The sequence below is a fragment of the Microtus pennsylvanicus genome, chromosome X, assembly GCF_037038515.1.
Source record: "Microtus pennsylvanicus isolate mMicPen1 chromosome X, mMicPen1.hap1, whole genome shotgun sequence".
NCBI lineage: Eukaryota > Metazoa > Chordata > Mammalia > Rodentia > Cricetidae > Microtus > Microtus pennsylvanicus.
This window is the reverse complement of record NC_134601.1, coordinates 125,172,451-125,195,517: the sequence shown is the minus strand read 5'-3', so window position 1 is coordinate 125,195,517 and position 23,067 is coordinate 125,172,451. Positions and strand designations below refer to the sequence as shown.

The 23,067-nt window shown below is 37.8% G+C and overlaps 1 protein-coding gene and 1 pseudogene across 1 annotated transcript; both read left to right on the top strand.

Annotated features, from left to right (window-relative positions):
• The first annotated feature begins 11,186 nt into the window (after positions 1-11,186).
• Positions 11,187-11,789, top strand: LOC142840800 (transcription factor BTF3 pseudogene; annotated as a pseudogene).
• Positions 11,790-13,062: 1,273 nt separating this feature from the next.
• Positions 13,063-15,006, top strand: LOC142840518 (uncharacterized). Its single transcript, XM_075957000.1, has 2 exons — positions 13,063-13,091; positions 14,334-15,006. Exons 1-2 carry the CDS (start codon positions 13,063-13,065, stop codon positions 15,004-15,006), a joined length of 702 nt encoding a protein of 233 aa, XP_075813115.1.
• Positions 15,007-23,067: the final 8,061 nt, after the last annotated feature.

Genomic DNA, 23,067 nt, shown 5'->3' with positions numbered 1-23,067 from the left:
CTAAATGTTTTAATAAGCATTCTATCCCAAGGAGTCTAAGTCTTGTGCTGGAAATGGCTTGGCTAAATCATAAGAGGAAGATAACTGTAACTACCTAATCTTCAACCCTATCGAAGGCCTGAGAAGGGAGATAAAATCACTTGAGTAGGCAGGAAGTGCAATCAAGCAGCGTCCAAAATGTGCAGTATATGACAGAGACAACTGGCTGGCTACCTGAGCAATCACCCAAAGTCTCATTTGCAATGTTGAAGCAACCAACTTTGGCTAAGGCCTAGAATAACTGACAGACCATTTTCAGAGGGAGGAAAAATTTCAGAACTGACTTACCCTGTCTTGGTAACATTTGGCAGTCTTTTTCCTTGTGTTCTGTTTACCCAGTCCAGACACCATGCACTTTGTCTGTGGATGAGAAATGGGCAGGTCCTTGCCCAAAGGCCAATTGTGCCAAGAAGAAAACAAACTCCAAGTGGAGTGTCTTCAGTACTCAACATTCTCTTGGGAATAGATTGATGCTGTCATGAGCAATCATGTCTCACATCAGCAGAACCCAAAGTTATTTAAATGCCATGTTCTACAGATCTTTGAAGTCATTGAAGATTACATATCTATGTAGAATACAATCTCTATGTATCGAAAGAACCTAATTAATCTGACAATAAGTATAACAAACATGAATGACTATTGACCTATAATAATTAATACCTGTATAACTTAAAGACTAAGACTTCATATCAGAATATTAAATAATCTGTAAACAACTGTGCAGTAAATGAGGACAATGACTTCAAAATGTAAACAAGTATCTTGATCAGAGAGGTAGGAATATATAATACAATATAATAAATACATTTTAAAAATTGAATCAATATATGAAATGTCTTAAACAGAGGTAGAAACATGTATGCATATAATCTAACAAAATTACTTTGCATAGGTGTACAAATATTGTAAACAGAAATACCAAATATAAATTGAACTTACATCAATATACAAGAATCTAAACCAATGTAAATTGTTCATAAGTAATAGCTCACAAATATTCACTTTATTACTCACAATTATTATTAGTGTGAATAAGTTTACACTAAACTACCTATTATCCGATTCAATTTTTTCTCTCTCCCTATTTTTTTTTCAAGGAGATCTCTGGACCTACATAATTTCCACAACAACCCTCAACCCTATACAAGTAATAATCAACACCTAAATGGTGTCCCCAACCCTGAGGATAAACTTTGTTGAAAGAAGGGATGTCATTTTATAGAATTGCTTCTAGCTGTCATGGGAGCAAAGTTTTTTTCCATGGGATCCTATAAAAGTAAAGTGATGGTTAAGTTTCAAGATTACTGTCTAGTATAATTGCAAATGATTTCTGAGTAGTTGATAGGGATTTTTTTAAAGTTCTTATTTGGAGTTCTGACCAGAATGTTGTGAGAAGGTGCACCATTTCAGTACATGGTATCCCAAAACCGGTCTTATAGTAGTGCTATCAGCATCATAATGCCATCTCAACCAGCTAGAGTTGTTGTTGTGGGGCCCCATCTTCTCTCTAGAAACTTCAAAGATTACTCCTGGAAAAAGATCTGTCCTTATAATTCATATTTCTTTTTGCTTGGTGATCCTTTTTTTATAGATATTTTTTTTCTTCTTTAAGCATCCAAAAATCCAGGATCTCTTGACTTTTTGAAGATAAGAACAGAACCCTGCCCCAACCCTATATGAGTTTCCTTACCACCTGTAATGTTTGTCACCTAGGTGGAAGAGCTGTCATTTCTCTTTCTCAAGACATTCCTCTTTTAAAAGGGAATCTTTATTAATTTTGATTGTATCCATAGTTTTTCTTCTTCTGTGCAAACAAGAGCAAAACCCTTTCCCCAATGTAGCACATATCCTGGTTTCCCTTGTGAGGTCAGCACATCCTGAAATACACTGGCTGATTTAATTCAGAAGTTTTTTCTATTATCTAATGCCTCTCTGCTGCTGTTGTTCCTTTCTCATTAGTATTAAGAAAATTTAAGGTTAATAACGCATTATGCAATCTATTTCTGGGGGTATTTCCCATCCCTTTCTGTTTGTTTAGCATATTCTTTATATTTCGATTTGACCTTTCTATAACTGCCTGACCTGTAGGATTGTTTGGTATACCTATAATATGCTTTATATTATAATAAGCAAAAAACCGTTTCATTTTCTTAAATACATATGCTGTACCATTGTCTGTCTTTATTTGTGCAGGAATACACATGATGACACAACTTTTAATAAATGCATGATTACTGAATCAGCCTTTTCTGAGACCAAGGCAGTTGCCTATTGAAAATTTGAATAAGTATCAATGGTGTGGTGCACATATTTTAATTTTCCAAATTCTATAAAGTAGAACATATCCATCTGCCAGGTCTCATTCCTTTGAGTATCCTTTGGGTTATTCCCTGCAGGTAACCGTATTGGTTATAGAAAGAGCAGGTAGGACATCTCTTTATAATATCCTTAGCTTGTTGTCATGTAATAGGAAACTCTTTAAAAGTTTGCTATTGTCATGATGTTTTTCATGAAATTCTGAGGTCTTCAGCACACTTCCAACTATTCAATTTAGAGATATCTACATCATTTATACTTTAATTCATTGTAATCCCTCATGGAAGAGGTTTTGCTTCTCCCTCATTTAAGAGAAAAGATTGACAATATAAATAAGTACATAATTTGAAGTACAACAGTAGAATACCATATATCATGGATTCCCCACTCAGAACACAATGCTATAGCAGCATCCTGATGATACTCTACTCTGAAAGCAAGCAAATCCTGCATAGTTTACACATAAATAGAGAACTAGGACAGGGATGGCAGGGTGGAGATAATGGATGAAGAGGATGTTGCTCCTGCTGTTCATCTAAATAATGTGGAACTGCTAGCCAGTGACAAATAATTTCTATACTTAAGACAACATATGGGTAAAAAAGGCTAAATGGATGAACGGAAATTTGGTGCTTGATCAAAAATAGTTACTGGCAGTGATGTAGCTAAGTGACTGAATACTGGTCTAGTACTCACGAGACACTGAGTCCAATCGCCACCATCTAAAAAATATCAAAATAATTTTAAAAGTGTTCGAAGAAAAGCAAGCAGGGTTCATTGGAAAAATCTTAGAAAGATCATAGCTAAAAACCTCAGTGGAATTAGAACTCAGTGCAGAGTGGGAGGGAGAGCAGTGTGAATGTGGAAGGTGAAAAAATTAAAATGATTGCTTGATATCATCAGAATTCTTCTCTATGAAAAGCCAAAGAGTAAGTAGTCTGATATGTGTAGGCTTTAGGGTCTCTCTTCACTAGCTCAAATCTGGAACACTTACTACAGTTAACACATGAAGGAATAAGCATGCTGATGCTGTGGAGGTGGACCATAGTCTGTCAAATCTGAAACAGCAAGCCTTGTGCCCCTACTTTGCATTTTTCTCCTTATTTCTTCCGTATTATCTTGCATGCCTATGAAGAGACTGAAAATAATGACAAAAACATTGACCGCAGTAATTTATAATGAAGTTCAGCAATTCGGGAAGGCTGGCTAAGAATGGGTCTTTAGTTATTTTTTTTTCTAGATAGACAAGTAAGCATTACTTTTGAGTTTAACTAAATAACTTGTTTATAACTGATTTCCCTAACTAAGATATATTACACACACATTTGAAAGTTAGCCTTAAGAAGTACTTTATATGAAGGGTTTTTGAAATGGTTTGATCCAAACTGACAATTCACTGTTATGAAATGACCTCTTAACTTGAAATTTTATGATATGAGTAATTTGAACCAAGTTCTTGCTTTAAATTATTTCAGTAAGTTGGAGTAAAGCAAACACTAACATTCTCTCCATCCTTTGATTCATCTCTGGCCTGCCGTTTTGTGTAATGTTCTTCTTAAACATTATACCTTTGAAATATAAGCTTTTAAAGTATAATAGTGGCTAAATAGAAGAGGATGAACAAGGGGAGAACTTCAAATAATTTAAATCTAGGAGGGTTAGAAATATATAAAATGTTAAACTCACCCTTTTGCAAGTGAGATATCAATTCTATTTTTCTTTTACCCTCTGGGCTTTTCTTGAATCTTTGAAATCCTTTCACTAGAACTGGAATCCCTGTGAAGCTATGTCTGTGTATTTATTCTCAAGTAGCACAGAAAAAATGCTTGAGAATTCTTTGATAGCTTAATATTATATTATACAATTTTAACAAACTTGGAAGTTATATAGAAGCAAACAAAATGCAAGATAGGCAAAAATGTGGGGCCATTAACTAGAGAATCAATAAAAAGAGAAAAATAATTGAATATTTTCAGTTTCCACAGTGTTCTATTAGGTGTCTGGAAATTCAGTTTCAACCCATGCCACACTTTATATACATTTGATTTGCAGTAAGAGAATCAATTTTAGTAAAATATCAAAGAGCTGCTTTTATATCTTATATTTCATTAGAGTAAATATTGGTATAAGACATAGACAATCCATATATTATGTACTATTTTGCAATATTGGAATCAAAATATTAACTAAGTTGCTTTTCATCTTAGAATTTTGTCAGCAATTTGCTTTTACCTTGTGAGAAACAAAATATTTTCCCCAGCAAACAGGAAGCAGACTAGAGACTCACTCTAATGATCATATTCATGCATTCCTTGAGCAGAAATGAAATAAGCCACAGGCCAGATTTGGAGTGACCACAGCGAGCCTCATGGCTCAGCAAATGTGGTTGTAAGATATGTCTTTACTGAAAAATATTCACCACTAAGCAATTTGAGCACTTCTAAGGATTTGATTTAAAAACATGGACTTTTTTATAAAAAAAAAGGAGTGGGATTACCTTTATATTGGCTTTGGGGTACAGATATACTGAGTTGCCTCAAACAAACCATGTGTGAATCAACACAATTTCCCAAATTATAAGATTTTTTTAGTAATTTGTAAGTCATAATCCAAGGGAGCTTTTAGTATATATAATGAGTGGGTTTCCACTTTGTTTGGCTGACTTTTTCTAGGGTGATATTTTGAGTGCAATATGGGGTCATTTGCCTACCTGACAAGTACTGTGCCACTGTCGTACAATCTTGGTTCTTGATTTTTTTAAAAGAAGTTTCACCATGTTGTCCAGGACGACCTCAAACTTGAGATCCCCATGTTTCAGTCTCCTGGGTATGGAAATAATAACTGTGGCTCTTTGCTGCATGAGGAGGCATCACAATGGAAAAGATGCTTAATGCTTGAGTACATTATTTGAATAATGCATATTGTATGGTAAGTAATTTGTATGTTGTCTGATCTATATCAAAGCTTCCCACTCTTAATTTCTTGGCTGTAAGGGGAAAGTGAATTTTCAGAGCTCTGTTTATAAAAGAAAAAAAACCCACAAAAATGCTGACATTTATTCAGTCATTTTGAAAATTGTAGTAGTTAAATGTATAAAATCTTCTAGGTTGTCATATGTCATATTACAATCTAAAATTTCCCTTAAATGTAGGTAAAGTGCTGAAGAAATTAACTTGACAAAAAGGTGCAAAGAAAATATCAGACGCAGCACTGTGTTCAGGGTGTGCTGCTTCCTGAGACAAGAGCTAACTCAAAAGAGCTGGTTGAAAGCACCGCAGAATCTCCTGAGTGCTGTCACTTTCAGATTTACACTCATGGAATGCTAACAATACCCATGACTGGTTTAAGTCCTTAGGACCCTTTGATTGTCTACTCACACCATTTATTTTGTAATGCTTCTATTTATTTTTAGTATCACTGAAAATAAAAGTATGGAACCCACTTTACTTACTCATATATACAGATAAGTGAAGACCAGGAAGAAGTCTTATTTCTGTTGTCTAGGAGTTATCTATCTGTTTCTTCATTAGACTCTAAGCTCCATGAGGAACATTATTATCAGCATTACTACATTTATTTGCTCATAATATAGGAGCTAAATAAGTATTTTAGTTTGATTGGTTTTTATCTAGGGCTATCAGTTCCTATTCACGTGTTTCTTCTACTTGTTATCAGTTGACATTTACAGTGACTTTTCAATTAGGCAGAATTAGTTTCATCTTGTTAGGTCCCAAGGTCACAACAAAAAAAAGGAAAACAAAAGAATCGAGAATAGAACCCAATGGCTTTTTACTCAAAATTTATACTCTCCCTTTTATCAGTTCTTTGAAGGAATATCCACAGGAAATAAATAGGCTCAAAATATTTTCTTAATAAAATAAAATAAATGGTTCTGGTTCTCTCTGTCTCTGTCTCTTTTCCTCCCCCAGTCTCTCACCTAGATATTTAATGTAAGAATCCTTTCCTTGATCATAGAAAACCAGGACTTTTGAAATGCGTGCTTTTTCTTTTCAATTTTGAAGGAACAAAAAAGGCCTCTGCCCAGTCCAGTATTTTCCCAATTATGTTCCTGGTTGAAACATAGGCGCTGAATTTGGAACCTGGAGCCGATTTCCTGTCTAAAATGGGCTTCATTCCTTCGATAAAACACTTGTTTTTTTATTGAAAAGTTGTTTATAAAGCTGAACTGCTGGAATAGATTTCTCTTAATGAACAAAAGAGTGATGGAATATTTAGCTGGAAGGAATTCACAGAGAGTTGCATGCAACTAGCAAATAGTTTTAAGATTAAAAAATTTCAGCTTAAATGCAGACTCTGCTTCCAAACTGGAAGAACATGCAGGTAAAATCTTCTAATGAAATAATTGAAAATTCTAAACAAAAGAAAGTTGACAATCTCTTTCAACTGCATTGCTCGTTCTTATCCCCAAGAATGATTTACTCAGTAAGTTCTAATGGATATAAACTCAGCTACATGCATCAAGACACAAGTTGACTAACACAGATCCCACACACAAGATAATTGCTATCTTTGATTTTCATAAAGTGGCAAATGGCTGTCATTTTATATATGTTTTATTAATATGTATTAATTACACCAGTTAATTAAAGTCACTCTGATGTTTCCATACCTGCACAGATTGACTGTGTCCATCTCCCTTTCTTATAATACTCAGTGCTTTGCCCCCAACACCTTTCCCAGTCCCTAATAGTCCCTTTAAATTTCTTTTTGTATCTTTCCTTTCCCTATCTCAAATGTTCACTACTCCATTTTTTTGTTACATGGTTGATACTGTTTTCCACAAATGCATGATAATATGGGTTTTATTTGTCTTCCTGTGCTTCATGAATCTCATACAGCATAATGTTGTCTAGATCCAGCCATGCTTCTGTAAATGATAAGATTTCCTTTTTCCCTCAGACTGAATAAGAACCTAGTGTGTGACCCATTTTATTTTATTGAGATTTAAATATTTATTTAATGCAGATGTCTGTGCAGCATCTATGGATGCCAGAAGTTCAGGTTCCCTGGAACTGGAATTAACAGAAGATTGTTAGCTGCCATGTGAGTGGTGGGATTCAAACCTGGGCCCTATGGAAGAGCAGTTAGACATTTGGGTTGATTTCATATTTTGGTTATTGTGTGTAATACTGCAATAAACATAGGGTACAAGTATTACTTGGGTATAAAGGGTTCAACTCCTTTGTTAATTGAATTGCTGGAGAATACAATAGTTCTATATTTATGTTTTGAAGAATCTCTGTCATTTTCCATTACTGCTCTATTAATTTACATTCTCACAAACACTGTAGAAGTGTTCCCATTTCTCCATATCTTTATCAGGATTTGTGTATGTGTATGTGTCTGTGTTTTATTATAGTCATTCTAACTGGAATACGATAACTTCATTATAGTTCTGGCTTCAGTTTCTTTCATGATTGGTGAAATGAAGCACCGATTCATAAAAAATGGTGGCTATTTTGATATGTTCTTTTGAGATGCCTATATTTTATTCTTTAGCCAGTTTTTAAAGTTGGATTTTCCTCTTTGATGGTCATTATTTGGATTTCTTTGCTGAATGCACTTACTTGTTCGATGTCCCATGTGCAGGTATTTTCTCTCCTTCTGCAACTGAGTATTAATTCTCTTGAATGTTTTCTTGGCTGTGGCGAGGAAGTCATTGTCATTTTAGCGAAATTAGATTCAATCTAGAGATTGTTTTCAATACTATGGTTACTTTAACAATATTGATACTTCTGATCCATGAACATTGATTATATTTCTGTGTACCCTATAATATTTCACCCAGTTTTATGGCTTTTACTATATAGGACTTTCACTTTCTTGATGAAAATTTTCCTAAATATTTTTTTATGTTTAGTTATTTAGTGAACACGATTGGTTTAATTTATTTTTTAGAAATTCCATTACTTGTGTAGAAAAATGCTACTGTTTTCATATATTGATTTTTTGATCCAGCTATGTTTCTTATTTTTTATATATAAATTCTAAAATTTGGGGATGGAATAGTGTGGCTTTCCTATATATAGAATCGCATCATCTATGAACACGGACAATTTACTGACATTTTTTACTACTATACTTTTTAAATTTACTTGCTAAACCTTGAAATGCTATATTGAATAAGAATGATGAAAGTGAACATTATTTCCTTATTTCCAATCTTAGCAGAGATGTTTTCTGTTTTTCTCCATGCGCTATATTTTCTGTGTAGTTATCATCTATAACCTTTATTATTATGAGGCATCATTTTTATATACCTAACTTGTTGAGAGCTTCTATCATAACATGATGTTGAGCCTTATCAGATACTTTTTCTGAACTGATTGTAATGACCATTTTAGGTCCTTTGCTCTGTTTATGTTTGTATCACATTGATTGATTAACATGGCAAATTATTGTTATAGCACTAAGATAAATCCTACCTGATCATGGTATATGATCCACTTGATAGCCTTTTCAATTCACTTGCATCACATGGGTGCTGGGTAACAAACACAGGCCCTCTGCAAAAGTAACAAGTGATCTTTTTTTTAATTAATTAATTTATTAAAGATTTCTGCCTCCTCCCCGCCACCGCCTCCCATTTCCCTCCCCCTCCCCCGATCAAGTCCCCCTTCCTCATCAACCCAAAGAGCAGTGAGGGTTCCCTGCCCTGTGGGAAGTCCAAGGACCTCCCACCTCCTTCAAGGTCTAGTAAGTTGAGCATCCAAACAGCCTAGGCTCCCACAAAGCCAGTACGTGCAGTAGGATCAAAACCCAGTGCCATTCTTCTAGACTTCTCAGCAGTCCTCATTGTCCGCTATGTTCAGCGAGTCCGGTTTTATCTCAGGCTTTTTCAGACCCAGTCCAGCTGGCCTTGGTGAGTTCCCAATAGAACATCCCCATTGTCTCAGTGTGTGGGTGCACCCCTCGTGGTCCTGAGTTCCTTGCTTGTGCTCTCTTCTCCTTCTGCTCCTGATTTGGACCTTGGGGTTTCAGTCAGGTGCTCCAATGTGGAACTCTGTCTCTGTCGCCTTTCATTGCCTGATGAAGGTTAATATCCAGGAGGATGACTATATGTTTTTCTTTGGGTTCACCTTCTTATTTAGCTTCTCTAGGATCACGAATTATAGGCTCAATGTCCTTTATTTATGGCTAGAAACCAATTATGAGTGAGTACATCAGGAGACCGCTTCCTACGTATAACCCCAGCAGCATAGACATTAAGGGCATCATTGAATAAATGGCACCTCCCGAGACTGAGAAGTTTCTGTAAAACAAAGGACACTGTCACTAAGACAAAAAGGCAACCTACTGACTGGGAGAAGATCTTCACCAACCCCGCAACTGACAAAGGTCTGATCTCCAAAATATATAAAGAACTCAAGAAACTAGACTTTAAAAGGCTAATCAACCCAATTATAATATGGGGCACTGAGCTGAATAAAGAACTCTCAACAGAAGAAGTTCAAATGGCCAAAAGACACTTAAGGTCATGCTCAACCTCCTTAGCGATCAGGGAAATGCAAATCAAGACAACTTTAAGATACCATCTTACACCTATCAGAATGGCTAAAATAAAAAACACCAATGATAGCCTTTGCTGGAGAGGTTGTGGAGAAAGGGGTACACTCATCCATTGCTGGTGGGAATGCAAACTTGTGCAACCACTTTGGAAAGCAGTGTGGGTGTTTCTCAGGAAATTCGGGATCAACCTACCCCTGGACCCAGCAATACCACTCTTGGGAATATACCCAAGAGATGCCCTATCATACAACAAAAGTATATGCTCAACTATGTTCATAGCAGCATTGTTTGTAATAACCAGAACCTGGAAACAACCTAGATGCCCTTCAATGGAAGAATGGATGAAGAGTGTATGGAATATATACTATTAGAGTACTACTCAGCAGTAAAAAACAATGAATTCGTGAATCTTCTGTTTAATCCTAACGCTCTTAATAGACTTCTCATCATATAGTTTCTATACCAGCTTTCCCTGCTGGATCCATAAGACATAAACTCATGTTCTTGTCCTCTTCATAGTCCCAAGTCCTATCTGTGGGAACACAGATTAAGCACCAATTTCCATGATGATTTTCCCCATAACCTCTTCTGCTCTGTGCCATTTCCACACTCCTTGGCTTTGCTCTGCTAACACAAGTTCATTCACTGGCTTTCTCTGCCATGTACCATAAGAACAGATCTTGCTCCAGTGCCTTGATATGATACCTACTTCTCAATACACACATTGCTTAGCCACTTTCCTACTGCAAAAACCTCAGCTGTCAGAGTCATCCCCATGTCCCCAGTCCTACTTGTGATCACACAGTTATGTAACTGCCTTGCCTGGTGAGTGCCCCTATTCCACATACACCTCCTTTATCTCCACACACAAAGCCCTAGACCTGAACGCAGAATCAGTCATCAGCTTTCCTCATGACACTCAACTCACCTCTGCTATCTCTGGACTAGCCAACTGTACATTGGCTTTGCATGGGAATTTCCCAAGAATAACACTTCACAGCCTCAAAACCACACTTCTAACCCAACCAGTAGTCATGCAAGTCCTACATCAGATTTCATCAAATCCAAATTCATCTGATCCATCTCTACACTTCAGTTCTACCCCGTGTTTGCAGGAATCTAACACATGATTGGCTCGGGACAAAAGACGGATACCACATGAGAACTGAAGGAGCCTTTGAAAGGACAAACCAGATCATATGCCAGTATTATTAAGTGTGTAGCAGACACAAAAAATCTCCACTAACCAAGAAGATATTTGCAATTGATACTTGCCAGAAAAAGAAGATCAGAGCTGTCATCTTGCGTCCCCGCATGTGTGCGCATTATCTCAGCTGGTCCGCCCGAGACCCCCTGAGCGCAAACCCTAGTCCCCCGCGCGGCCCCATTGCCACTCCGACAAGATGAAAGAAACGATCATGAACCAGGAAAAACTGGCCAAGCTGCAGGCACAAGTGCGCATTGGTGGGAAAGGAACTGCTCGCAGAAAGAAGAAGGTGGTTCACAGAACAGCCACAGCAGATGATAAAAACTGCAGTTCTCCTTAAAGAAGTTCTCTGGTATTGAAGAGGTGAACATGTTCACTAACCAAGGAACAGTGATCCATTTTAACAACCCTAAAGTTCAGGCGTCTCTGGTAGCAAACACCTTCACCGTTACAGGCCACGCCGAGACAAAGCAACTGACAGAAATGCTTCCCAGCATTCTGAACAAGCTTGGGGCAGACAGTCTGACTAGTTTAAGGAGACTGGCTGAAGCTCTGTCCAAACAATCTGTGGATGGAAAAGCACCCCTTCCTACTGGAGAGGATGATGATGATGAAGTCCCAGATCTGGTGGAGAATTTTGATGAGGCTTCTAAGAATGAGGCAAACTGAACGGAGGCAACTTGTGAAGAACTGACACTTGCAGAAGTTACAGGAGCTGCTATTTTATATCATGGCTGCTTTTAAAAGGTCTTTTGTTTATGGATCTGATCAAATCTAGATCGCTAATATTTTTAAGCCCAAGCCCCTTGGACACTGCAGCTCTTTTCAGTTTTGCTTAAAAACAATTCATTCTTTGCAGCAAATTAAGCTGAAGAAGCCTGGGGATAAAGTTTGGAAAAGGGTTAATAAAATTCTTTGCCTAGAAAAAAATAAAAAGAAAATCAGTTTTGTTGAATGGAATATAACTGGGAATACTCAATACATTCCAGTGTAGGTTTCATAACTAGCAGTAGCTGGCCAATGCAAACCTTATGCCATGTGTTCATTTTGTATTTTCGTCTTTCTAGTATTAAGATTTTTTTCAGAGAGATAGAGAAAGCAAAGACTGAACAAGTGGGCAGGTAGAGATGTGGGAAACAAAAAGAGTAGAAAACATTGTTGAAGGGAGAAATCATGATAAATTTATTTTATGAGAAATTATTCAAATTAATCCTAGATTAATTTATACCTTTAATAGATTAATTATATCTCTAAAGGTTGGTACATATGAGAGGGACATTAGCCACCCTGGCCCTTTAAGACTATATGTCTTGACTCTGGTTCTTTGCTCATAATGTGACATTCATCTCTGGTAGCTACGGAAACAAGAATTTTTAAAGTCACTCTCTTATACTGGGCAGTCACTAGCATTTGGCCTTCATAGAAGGGAAGAGAGGCAAGTATTTTCTGTCTTCTACATGGTTTCTGTTAAAAGCTTTCAATTTCAGGAGACATAGAATGTCAAAGAAGTCAATGACCTAAGATTCAACTCTTTGTTGATATCATTTCTATGTCAGTAAATCCTACTGAATATAAGTACTGGGAATCCCTGTGTAGCCGTGAAGGCTCTGTAGCCTGTATTGACCTTTATACATTTGTAGTTTCCTGAAACTGAGTATGTGAATTAGACTTTCTGTGTTTTTTTCTGTTTATATAATGGGGTAATGATTGCGTGAATCTCATTGGAGGGTCAGGACTATCAGATGGGCTAATATCCCTAAAGAGTATAAATGAGGCTTCAACTAAGCAAAGCAGAGGAAGGGGTTGGTTTGTGTGAACCAGGGGTTGATGGTGAGACACCATTCTGAGCTGAAATATCTGCCTAACAGAACTTCTTTTACTGAAGGTGATTCAACTCTCGTGCAATTCCCTGTCTGTTCAACATTTCCTGCTATTTGGAAGATATTTATGATCTCGACATTTCTCAAATGGATCTCTTCCTCCTTGATAATCAAAGGTAAAAGCTTAAGATGAGCGTCATGGAGGGTTTCAAATTGGATCTTTATGAAGCATAAGCACCTCCTCCATAGGTTTCAGACATGGGCGAAACTAAATCTTGCCATGCTAGCTCATTTGTCTTGCACAACAGAATTTCCCACCCTGATTCTGGTTGTGCTTCAAAACTCACTGATTCTGACATCAAAAGGCTCAGATCTGCCTTAACAAAGAAGAGGGCATGGGTAGGGTGTTACTCAATTCATACTAGATTTTAAAGTCACCTTGCTGATATGACTTCCCAATTTAGTAGAGCTACTGCCTTCACCCTGTTAGGAAGTACATTCCACAGAGAATGTGGAATAGTGGGAAGCTGGTAAGGAAATTTTTGTGGCAAGGAGGTACAGTTTGTAGGCCACTCAAACCTTCTGCATTGGAGGTGGCAATGTTATCATGTACATGCCTGAACTTTATTTATGCTCAAGAACACAGTGACATCCTTCAGGGCATAGTTATTCATGAACATTAACCCTACATCCATTAACCCTACTTATGAAGCAATAAGTGATCTAAATAAGTTGGTGCATACAGTAAATGTATAGTATTAATTTGGTGCTGGAGAAGATAGTTTCTCACACAAGACAGTTGGGATACTTCATATTCAGCAATGAAATGAAGGTAATTTTCTAATGTGTATGTTTGAGTAAGTCATGGGAAATGATTGAAATATTCATGAGGGCTCATGTTTCACATACAGATTTTTATTTTGGTCACATAATAATAATTCAGGTTTTCCAATATGTTTTCCGATAACACATACACTAGCATACGCATGTAGAAATATAGCAGACAATATAGGAGAATTAAATTTGTGTAAGTTCACTACCATAATTTATAGATATTTGTCCATTCTTCTGCTTATACCTCTCATTTAAGCTATTTATCTTATTTATGTATTGTAAATACTGCTTAATTAAACATCATTTAACATGTGTTGTAAATTATTGAGTATTAATTCCAAGCATTAACATGTTTAGTTAACAAATCTGCACATTTCAGCATTTGATAGATAAATAGTGAAATTGCTAATCAAAACCTCATATAGAGGGAACTTTGGCCATAGGTATATTACTTAAATACAACTTTTTGTGACAGCAAGGACAAGGTATAAGAACTTATTGCTCTGTAAACCATAACTCATTTTGTTTTCCACTGTCCCTTGTGTTCCTGACTTGACTATATACCTGTTCAATTTCATCTTCAGACTTGCCAATGCGAAGGAGTACCTCTTTAAGTTTAGTGGCCTCCTCTGCAGCCTATCAGCCTTGGTATTCGAGATAGTCATCGCAAGCAGCCAATCCTGGCGCCTCTGGGAATTCGATGACAAACTTGTGCAATTCGTGTCTTTTGGACTTTGGGAAGCCTACTACCCTCAAGAATTTAATGTTTCAGGCACTGTAACCAAGATTCTGGTGCACACCCCTATCAATTCTACTTGGACCATTTCACCTGAATTTGAGTACGCACGGACCCTGATAATGTGGACTGTTTCAATGAAGCCTGTAGTTCTGATTTTCAGTGCAATCGCCATTAATATTGGCTGCATGAAAGACCCATTTATTGAGATGCAGTTATATTGCTACAAGGTTGCTGCCTTAGTTTTGTGTGTTAGCAGCATCTTCACATTTGTTTCTGTGAGCTGGAACCACTTAGTAGATCATTATGGCCAAACCACTCTTGACTTTCCACCTGACTTCCCAGTTAAAAAAGAAGCCTTAATAAGCAAACACTATACTGTTGTGTTCCCAATAGGAGTACTGATTGCCACCATGTCACTCTTTGGTGCTATCTTTTTTCTCTTTGAGATAAAATCTTTGAAACTAAAGAAACAGGTGAAGGCCAAGTGTGCTCCCATAGTGGCCGATCAAGAGATATGAAGTGAGAACTACACTTGCAACATCGGTCAGAAGGTTCCTAGAAGAAAGTTCCTATTCATATAAAAACTCTTGTAGTTCTCAACTCGTTCTAAATAAAGCATCAACTTTATTTTCTTGGTCTGTCTAAATGACTTCCTCCTCTGTCTAACCTGTCTCTTTCTTTGGGTATTTTTGTATCCTAATCTCTGAAGGCCATGATCATGCGTTCAGATATTTCCGACAGGCAGTAGCAGGGAAAAGTAATGGTGAAATGCATGTTGCAAAGATATTTATCACAGGATAAATATCAAGTGAAAGAAGGTTTGTAAGGAAGCTGACACATAAACAGAAAAGTAAACACAATTCTGTCTGGAGACACTCTGAAACTCAGGTCTCCTGAAGGCAGAGCTGGACTTCATAGTGTTAGCTCTGCAGATAGTGTGTTCCCTTGTCATGTAGTAGGAAGACTATGCTGTACACTGGGCAGTCATGCATATCTTTCTGTTTGTGAGTATCACAAATTGCCGAGCATTCCCTGTGTGCTCTGATAGAAAATATGGTGTAAAGATCAGAGGGCTGCTTGTCCGAGTTGGTTTTTTTTTTTTGTTTTTACCTTCAGAAACACTGGGCTCAAACCCACATTAAGCTTGGTGGCAAGCTTACATAGCCACTGGGCAATCTCACTAACTTTAAATATACCCCACTTCACATAAGGATATCCCATGTTTGGCATCCATAGAATGTAGGCCATTTTATAAAGTAAAAGAAATTTGCTTGCAAATGGGTAGAACTAGAAAAGGTCATCCTGAGTGAGGTAACCCAGACCCAGAAAGACAATCATTGTATGTACTCACTTATAAGTGAATATTAGCTGTAAGGTAACCATGATGCAATCACAGGCCCAGAGAGGATAACCATGCTACAATCACAGGCTCAGAGAGAAGCTAATTAACAAGGGGTTACAATAGGGCTTGAGAATCTCACTGTGAAAGGGTAATAGAAAAGACATCACTGATGGATGGGAGAGGGGTCTAGGTGGGGGCAAGGAATGGGAACAGGATGGATCAGGTGAGGGGAAAATTGAGAGAGAGTACTGAGAGAGACAACTGGCTTCTGGGACATCTCTGGGATGAGCTATAAAACTAGTAAAATGGAAACTCCCAGCAATCTATGAGGTAACCCATTCCTCTCCATCATGCCTTGTACTCCATCCACTCTTCCTCCTCTGTTTCTCTTCAGAAAAAGGTGGGCCTCCCATGGATTTCAGTCAATCACGGAATATCAAGTTGCAGTGAGACTAGGCATCTCCTGTTTTATTTAGGCTGGATGAGGTAATCTGGTAGGCAGAAAGTGTCCCCAAAGTAGGCAACAGCATCAGAGATCGCCCCTGTTGCCATTGTTAGGAGTCCCACAAGAAGACCAATCTACATGGCTGTAACACACACACACACACAAACACACACATACACACGCATATATACGTACACAGAAGGCCTAGGGTTTCTGATTTTCCTTGTTAGATTTACATAACTTTATTCACCAGGGCAATGTCTAGCCACAAAGACCTATTTCCTGCATCTCTGCTCCTATATGGATTCCCTGCTTAATCCCATTAAAGCCAGGCCTACCAGAATAATCTGCAATCCTCAAATCCTGACTGTGGATGAGTATATTATACATTGGAATTCCCTGTTGCTTTTGACCATATCTTACTCTTCTTTTTAGTCCTTTTTTTGCATAATAGTTCAGGTTTAATAATTAAAGCAATAATTAAATAACAACATATGTCAAATGATCAGAAGAGGTTAAGTAGCTTGTACCACAGAAACAATATGTTATGTTCTGTGGACTTAAGGGCCTATTGCTTCAAAAGTAACAGGAAGAACGTGTTTATAACAGTAGTTGAAAATAAATGATAAATATGAACATAGGAATATAGTAGGTGAAAGTATTCTACAGATGAAAAAGACAAAATATTCAGAAAATGATTAACTGGGCATGTTTGTTTGTTTGTTTATGTATTTATTTATTAAAGATTTCTGCCTCCTTCCCGCCACCGCCTCCCATTTCCCTCCCCCTCCCCCAATCAACTCCTTCTCTCTCATCAGCCCGAAGGAAGAGCAGTCAGGGTTCCCTGCCCTGTGGGAAGTCCAAGGACCTCCCACCTCCTTCCAGGTCTAGTAAGGTGAGCATCCAAACTGGCTAGGCTCCCACAAAGCCAGTATGTGCAGTAGGATCAAAACCCAGTGCCATTGTTCTGTAACAAGTGATCTTAACTACTGAGCCACCTCTCCAATCTCCAAAATTTTTTTCATTTCTCTATCTTTTGTTGAAAATAGACTCTCTTCTCATAAAATGTGTCCTGATTAGGAATTTCCCTCCTTCTGCTTCTCCTAGAGAGATACAGGTCTGTAGTTGTGTACTTTGTTCTGTTGATGTCTGGTTTTGTTCATCAGAGAAATGCCTCATAAAAAAGCATTTTCCAAGGTTATTTCTATTTTAATTATTAGAAGAATTGAGATTATTTCCTGATTCTCTTTTAAAATACTTCACTGCCTTTATTTATTTTGGGTTTTTGTATATGACACATGCCATGATACATGTTTGGGAATCAGAGGGCAACATACAGGAGTCCCTTTTCTCTTTCTACCACGTGGATTCTGAGGATCACCCTGTAATGATCAGGCATGACTGCAAGCATCCTTACCCTTTTAGTCACCTTGCTAATTCTTCATCAACTGTAAATTCATTAGGTTCTGATTATTTTTTAATGTCAAAATGTTTAATTTACAATTTCACACATATACTGCTCTTTGATCAAACTCCTCTCTAAATTGTTCTCTTCTCTAGCATCCCCTTCCACTGCCAATCAAATCCTTCTCCTTCCCAATTCTCTCTTCTACCTTTATGTCCTTTTGTGATACATGTTTTTAATTGAATTTTGTCTAAAAAGCATAGGTAGGGTTTCTTTCCTTGAGTGAGGAATGATTCCCCTCCCCGACAAACCTCTAACTGTCTCTAGCTCCCCAGGGAGGGGTGGAATCTTTTGAAGCTCACTCCCATCCATAGTAGAGTATTGATGACCCAAGTCTAGTATTTTGGGCAGGTAGCCACTGCTCCTGGGAGTTCATTGGCACAACAGGTGTGCTTGGTCCAAAAGATAACATTCTGTAGCATTCTTTCCCATCCTCCAATGCTTACATCTTTTTTTTTTTTGGACCCCTTTTCCACAATGCTCCCCGAGCCTTGGAAGGGTGATGTAATTGTCCCATTTAGGGATACACTCTTTACAGTCACTTGCTTTCAGCATAGTAACCAGGCAGGTATTAGTCTCTGCATGAACTGTCATTCCTTAGAAATAAAAGCTCCTCTGAAAAAGGCTGAGAGTGACAAGAGTCTATGGCTATAAACATACATATTTAGAGAGCAGTTTAACATTATGTCTATTTAGCAATGTAAGAATAGTAGCTTCTCAAACATGGCCTATGATCTCCCCTGCTATAAACTTTGTTTGTTAATTGGGTTACAAGATAAAGGGATTCTTCGTGACTTTTTCACCTATCTTGTGATTTGGTTAACCCTATCTCCCCACCGTCTCATCTCTATTCTTCGGTCCTCCTCGCTGCTTTAAATTTCCATTCCCCCATATTTTCTGTCTCTACTTTCATATACCTACATTCTGTATGAAGTCACTTAGGCACAGAAATGCAGATCTTGCGTGTTCTTTCTTTGTGTATATCCACTTTTCAAATCTCTAATTTTGGGACTTCTAATTTTAGGCAGGAACCTAAAAAGAAACCATGGAGAGCAAATGCCTTAAGGTAGATGTATGGTGGAATGGAGGCTAAATCAAAGTATGTCTTTAGTTACAAAGATTTCTAACTGGTTCCTCTTGTGATTTTATTTGTTTGTTTTGGGGCAGAATCTAACCATGTAGCTCTGGCTGCCCTGATACTCCCTATGTTTATGAGGCTGGAACTCAGAGAGATATGCCTGACTCTTCTTAAATGCTAGGATTAAACGTGTGTGTCATCTCTCCCTTACATTTTATGGTTTGTACCTCTTTGATGAATTTCTGATTCATACTCTTCACTAGTTTTCTGATTTATTTGTGTTATTTATCTGAATTCTCTTACATCTCACTGGGTTTCTTTAGGATTCAAATTACTTCTCAAGTATCTCATAGTTTCCCTTTGAAGTGAGGTTTAATTCTGAAGAATTATTGCAATAATGGGCTTTCATCTGATCCTCATGGACAAACTAGAGGGATGCCAGGACTTTGCTACTTCCAAGGCTGTAGATTTGTGAGAATCTGCTAGTTCTGTGTAAGTGTCATTAAGAGCTGTGGCTCCTGGTTAATGAGTTTATACAGCCATGGAAATGGACCATCACAGTCCTTTCATCTCCTGATACATAAACAAAGGTATTACTGCAGTGACCATTGTCCTGAGGCTGGTGATGCAGAGAGTTACTTCTCTTAAACTGCACCAGAAAGACAGTTATTGCCACACCACCTATTTTAAACAGAAATGTCTTCTCATCCCCTGCTGAATCTCAGACTGGGTGTTCTATGCCTTTCTTACAGACATTTCCTTTTGGTTTTCATATTTGATTTTTGTGTGATTATAAAATTTCATTTTGTCTGAGTAAGTACCCCAAAGTGATGCTGTTGTACTGAAAAAGCATGTGCCACCACTGCCTGGGTATTTTGTATAACAGTATGGTATTTTTAGTTTAGAATTTATTTATGTGTGTGTGTGTGTGTGTGTGTGCATATCATAATTGTGAAGGCTATCTAAGTCCCAGGAACTGAACTCAGATTGGCGGGCTTGGTGGCAAGTACCTTTACACACTAAACCTTCTCAGTGTCATCCATCCCTTGAAGCTTTAATTACGTAAACTATTCTAGATTGTTTTATCCTGGAAGTTCCTTTCTAGAAAATAATCTAATTTGATATCATTCTTCTTTTAAAAACATATGCAGAAATAGAAAAATATGAATCGGTGTGAGCTGACAAGTTTAAATAATTATCAGTATTAATCAATTTATTTCATCAATCATCTCCATCTGTTTTTTTAAATGAATAGACCAAAAAGTTAATGTTTATTTCTCCAATGTTTTTAAGTATCTAATCAATCTAATACCCAGACCTTGTATTTTATTTTTTTTTCTTCTTTTATTTTTAATTTATTTATTTATTAAAGATTTCTGTCTCTTCCCCGCCACCGCCTCCCATTTCCCTCCCCCTCCCCCAATTAAGTCTCCCCCCCAGCCCGAAAAGCAATCAGGGTTCCCTGTCCTGTGGGAAGTCCAAGGAACCCCCACCTCCATCCAGGTCTAGTAAGTTGAGCATCCAAACTGCCTAGGCTCCCACAAAGCCAGTGCGTGCAGTAGGATCAGAAACCCATTGCCATTGTTCTTGAGTTCTCAGTAGTCCTCATTGTCCGCTATGTTCAGAGAGTCCGGTTTTATCCCAGGCTTTTCCAGACCCAGGCCAGCTGGCCTTGGTGAGTTCCCAATAGAACATCCCCATTGTCTCAATGTGTGGGTGCACCCCTCGCGGTCCTGAGTTCCATGCTCGTGCTCTCTCTCTTTCTGCTCCTGATTTGGACCTTGAGATTTCAGTCCTGTGCTCCAATTTAGGTCTCTGTCTCTGTCTCCTTTCATCGCTTGCTGAAGGTTAATATTCAGGAGGATGCCTATATGTTTTTCTTTGGGTTCTCCTTATTTAGCTTCTCTAGGATCACTAATTATAAGCTCAATGTCCTTGGTTTATGGCTAGAAACCAAATATGAGTGAGTACATCCCATGTTCCTCTTTTTGGGTCTGGCTTACCTCACTCAGGATAGTGTTTTCTATTTCCATCCATTTGTATGCAAAATTCATGAAGTCCTTGTTTTTTATTGCTGAGTAGTACTCTAATATGTATAAATTCCATACTTTCTTCATCCATTCTTCCATTGAAGGGCATCTAGGTTGTTTCCAGGTTCTGGCTATTACAAACAATGCTGCTATGAACATTGTAGAGCATATACTTTTGTTGTATGATAAGGCCTCTCTTGGGTATATTCCCAAGAGTGGTATTGCTGGGTCCAGGGGTAAGTTGATCCCGAATTTCCTGAGAAACCGCCATACTGCCTTCCAAAGTGGTTGCACAAGTTTGCATTCCCACCAGCAATGGATGAGTGTACCCCTTTCTCCACAACCTCTCCAACAAAGGCTATCATTGGTATTTTTGATTTTAGCCATTCTGACAGGTGTAAGATGGTATCTTAAAGTTGTCTTGATTTGCATTTCCCTGATCGCTAAGGAAGTTGAGCATGACCTTAAGTGTCTTTTGGCCATTTGAAGTTCTTCTGTTGAGAATTCTCTGTTCAGCTCAATGCCCCATTTTATAATTGGGTTGATTAGCCTTTTACGGTCTAGTTTCCTGAGTTCTTTATATATTTTGGAGATCAGACCTTTGTCAGTTGCGGGGTTGGTGAAGATCTTCTCCCAGTTGGTGGGTTGCCTCTGTGTCTTAGTGACAGTGTCCTTTGCTTTACAGAAGCTTCTCAATCTCAGGAGGTCCCATTTATTCAATGAGGTCCTTAATGTCTGTGCTGCTGGGGTTATACGTAAGAAGTGGTCTCCTGTGCCCATGTGTTGTAGAGTACTTCCCACTTTCTCTTCTATCAGGTTTACTGTGTTCATACTGATATTGAGGTCTTTAATCCATTTGGACTTGAGTTTTGTGCATGGTGATAGATATGGATCTATTTTCATTCTTCTACAGGTTGACATCCAGTTTTGCCAGCACAATTTGTTGAAGATGCTCTCTTTTTTCCATTGTATACTTTTAGCTCCTTTATCGAAAATCAGGTGTTCATAGGTTTGTGGGTTAATGTCAGGGTCTTCTATTCGATTCCATTGGTCGACTTCTCTGTTTTTATGCCAATACCGAGCTGTTTTCAATACTGTAGCTCTGTAGTAGAGTTTGAAGTCAGGGATGGTAATGCCTCCAGATGCTCCTTTGTTGTATAAGATTGTTTTGGCTATCCTGGGTTTTTTGTTTTTCCATATAAAGTTGATTATTGTCTTCTCCAGATCTGTGAAGAATTTTGATGGGATTTTGATGGGGATTGCATTGAATCTATAGATTGCTTTTGGTAGAATTGCCATTTTTACTATGTTGATCCTCCCAATCCAGGAGCAAGGAAGATCTTTCCATTTTCTGGTGTCCTCTTCAATTTCTTTCTTCAAAGACTTAAAGTTCTTGTCAAATAGATCTTTCACATCCTTGGTCAGAGTTACCCCAAGATATTTTATGCTATTTGTGACTATCGTGAAAGGTGATGCTTCTCTAATTTCCCTCTCTGTTTCCTTATCCTTAGTGTATATGAAGGCCACTGATTTTTTGGAGTTGATCTTGTATCCTGCCACATTACTAAAGGTGTTTATCAGCTGTAGGAGTTCTTTGGTAGAGTTTTTGGGGTCGCTTATGTATACTATCATATCATCTGCAAATAACGAGAGCTTAACTTCTTCTTTTCCGATACGAATCCCCTTGATCCCTTTATGTTGTCTTATTGCTATTGCTAGAACTTCAAGCACTATATTGAAGAGGTATGGAGAGAGTGGACAGCCTTGTCGTGTTCCTGATTTTAGTGGGATGGCTTTGAGTTTTTCTCCATTTAATTTAATGTTAGCTGACGGCTTGCTGTAAATAGCTTTTATTATATTTAGGTATGATCCTTGTATCCCTAATCTCTCCAAGACTTTTATCATAAAGGGGTGTTGAATTTTGTCAAATGCTTTTTCAGCATCTAATGAAATGATCATATGGTTTTTTTCTTTCAGTTTATTTATATGGTGGATTACATTGATAGATTTGCGTATGTTGAACCAGCCCTGCATCTCTGGGATGAAGCCTACTTGATCATAATGGATAATTTTTCTAATGTGTTCTTGGATTCGGTTTGCCAGTATTTTATTGAGAATTTTTGCATCGATATTCATGAGTGAGATCGGCCTGTAATTTTCTTTCTTGGTTGGGTCTTTGTGTGGTTTTGGTATCAGGGTAACTGTAGCTTCATAAAAGG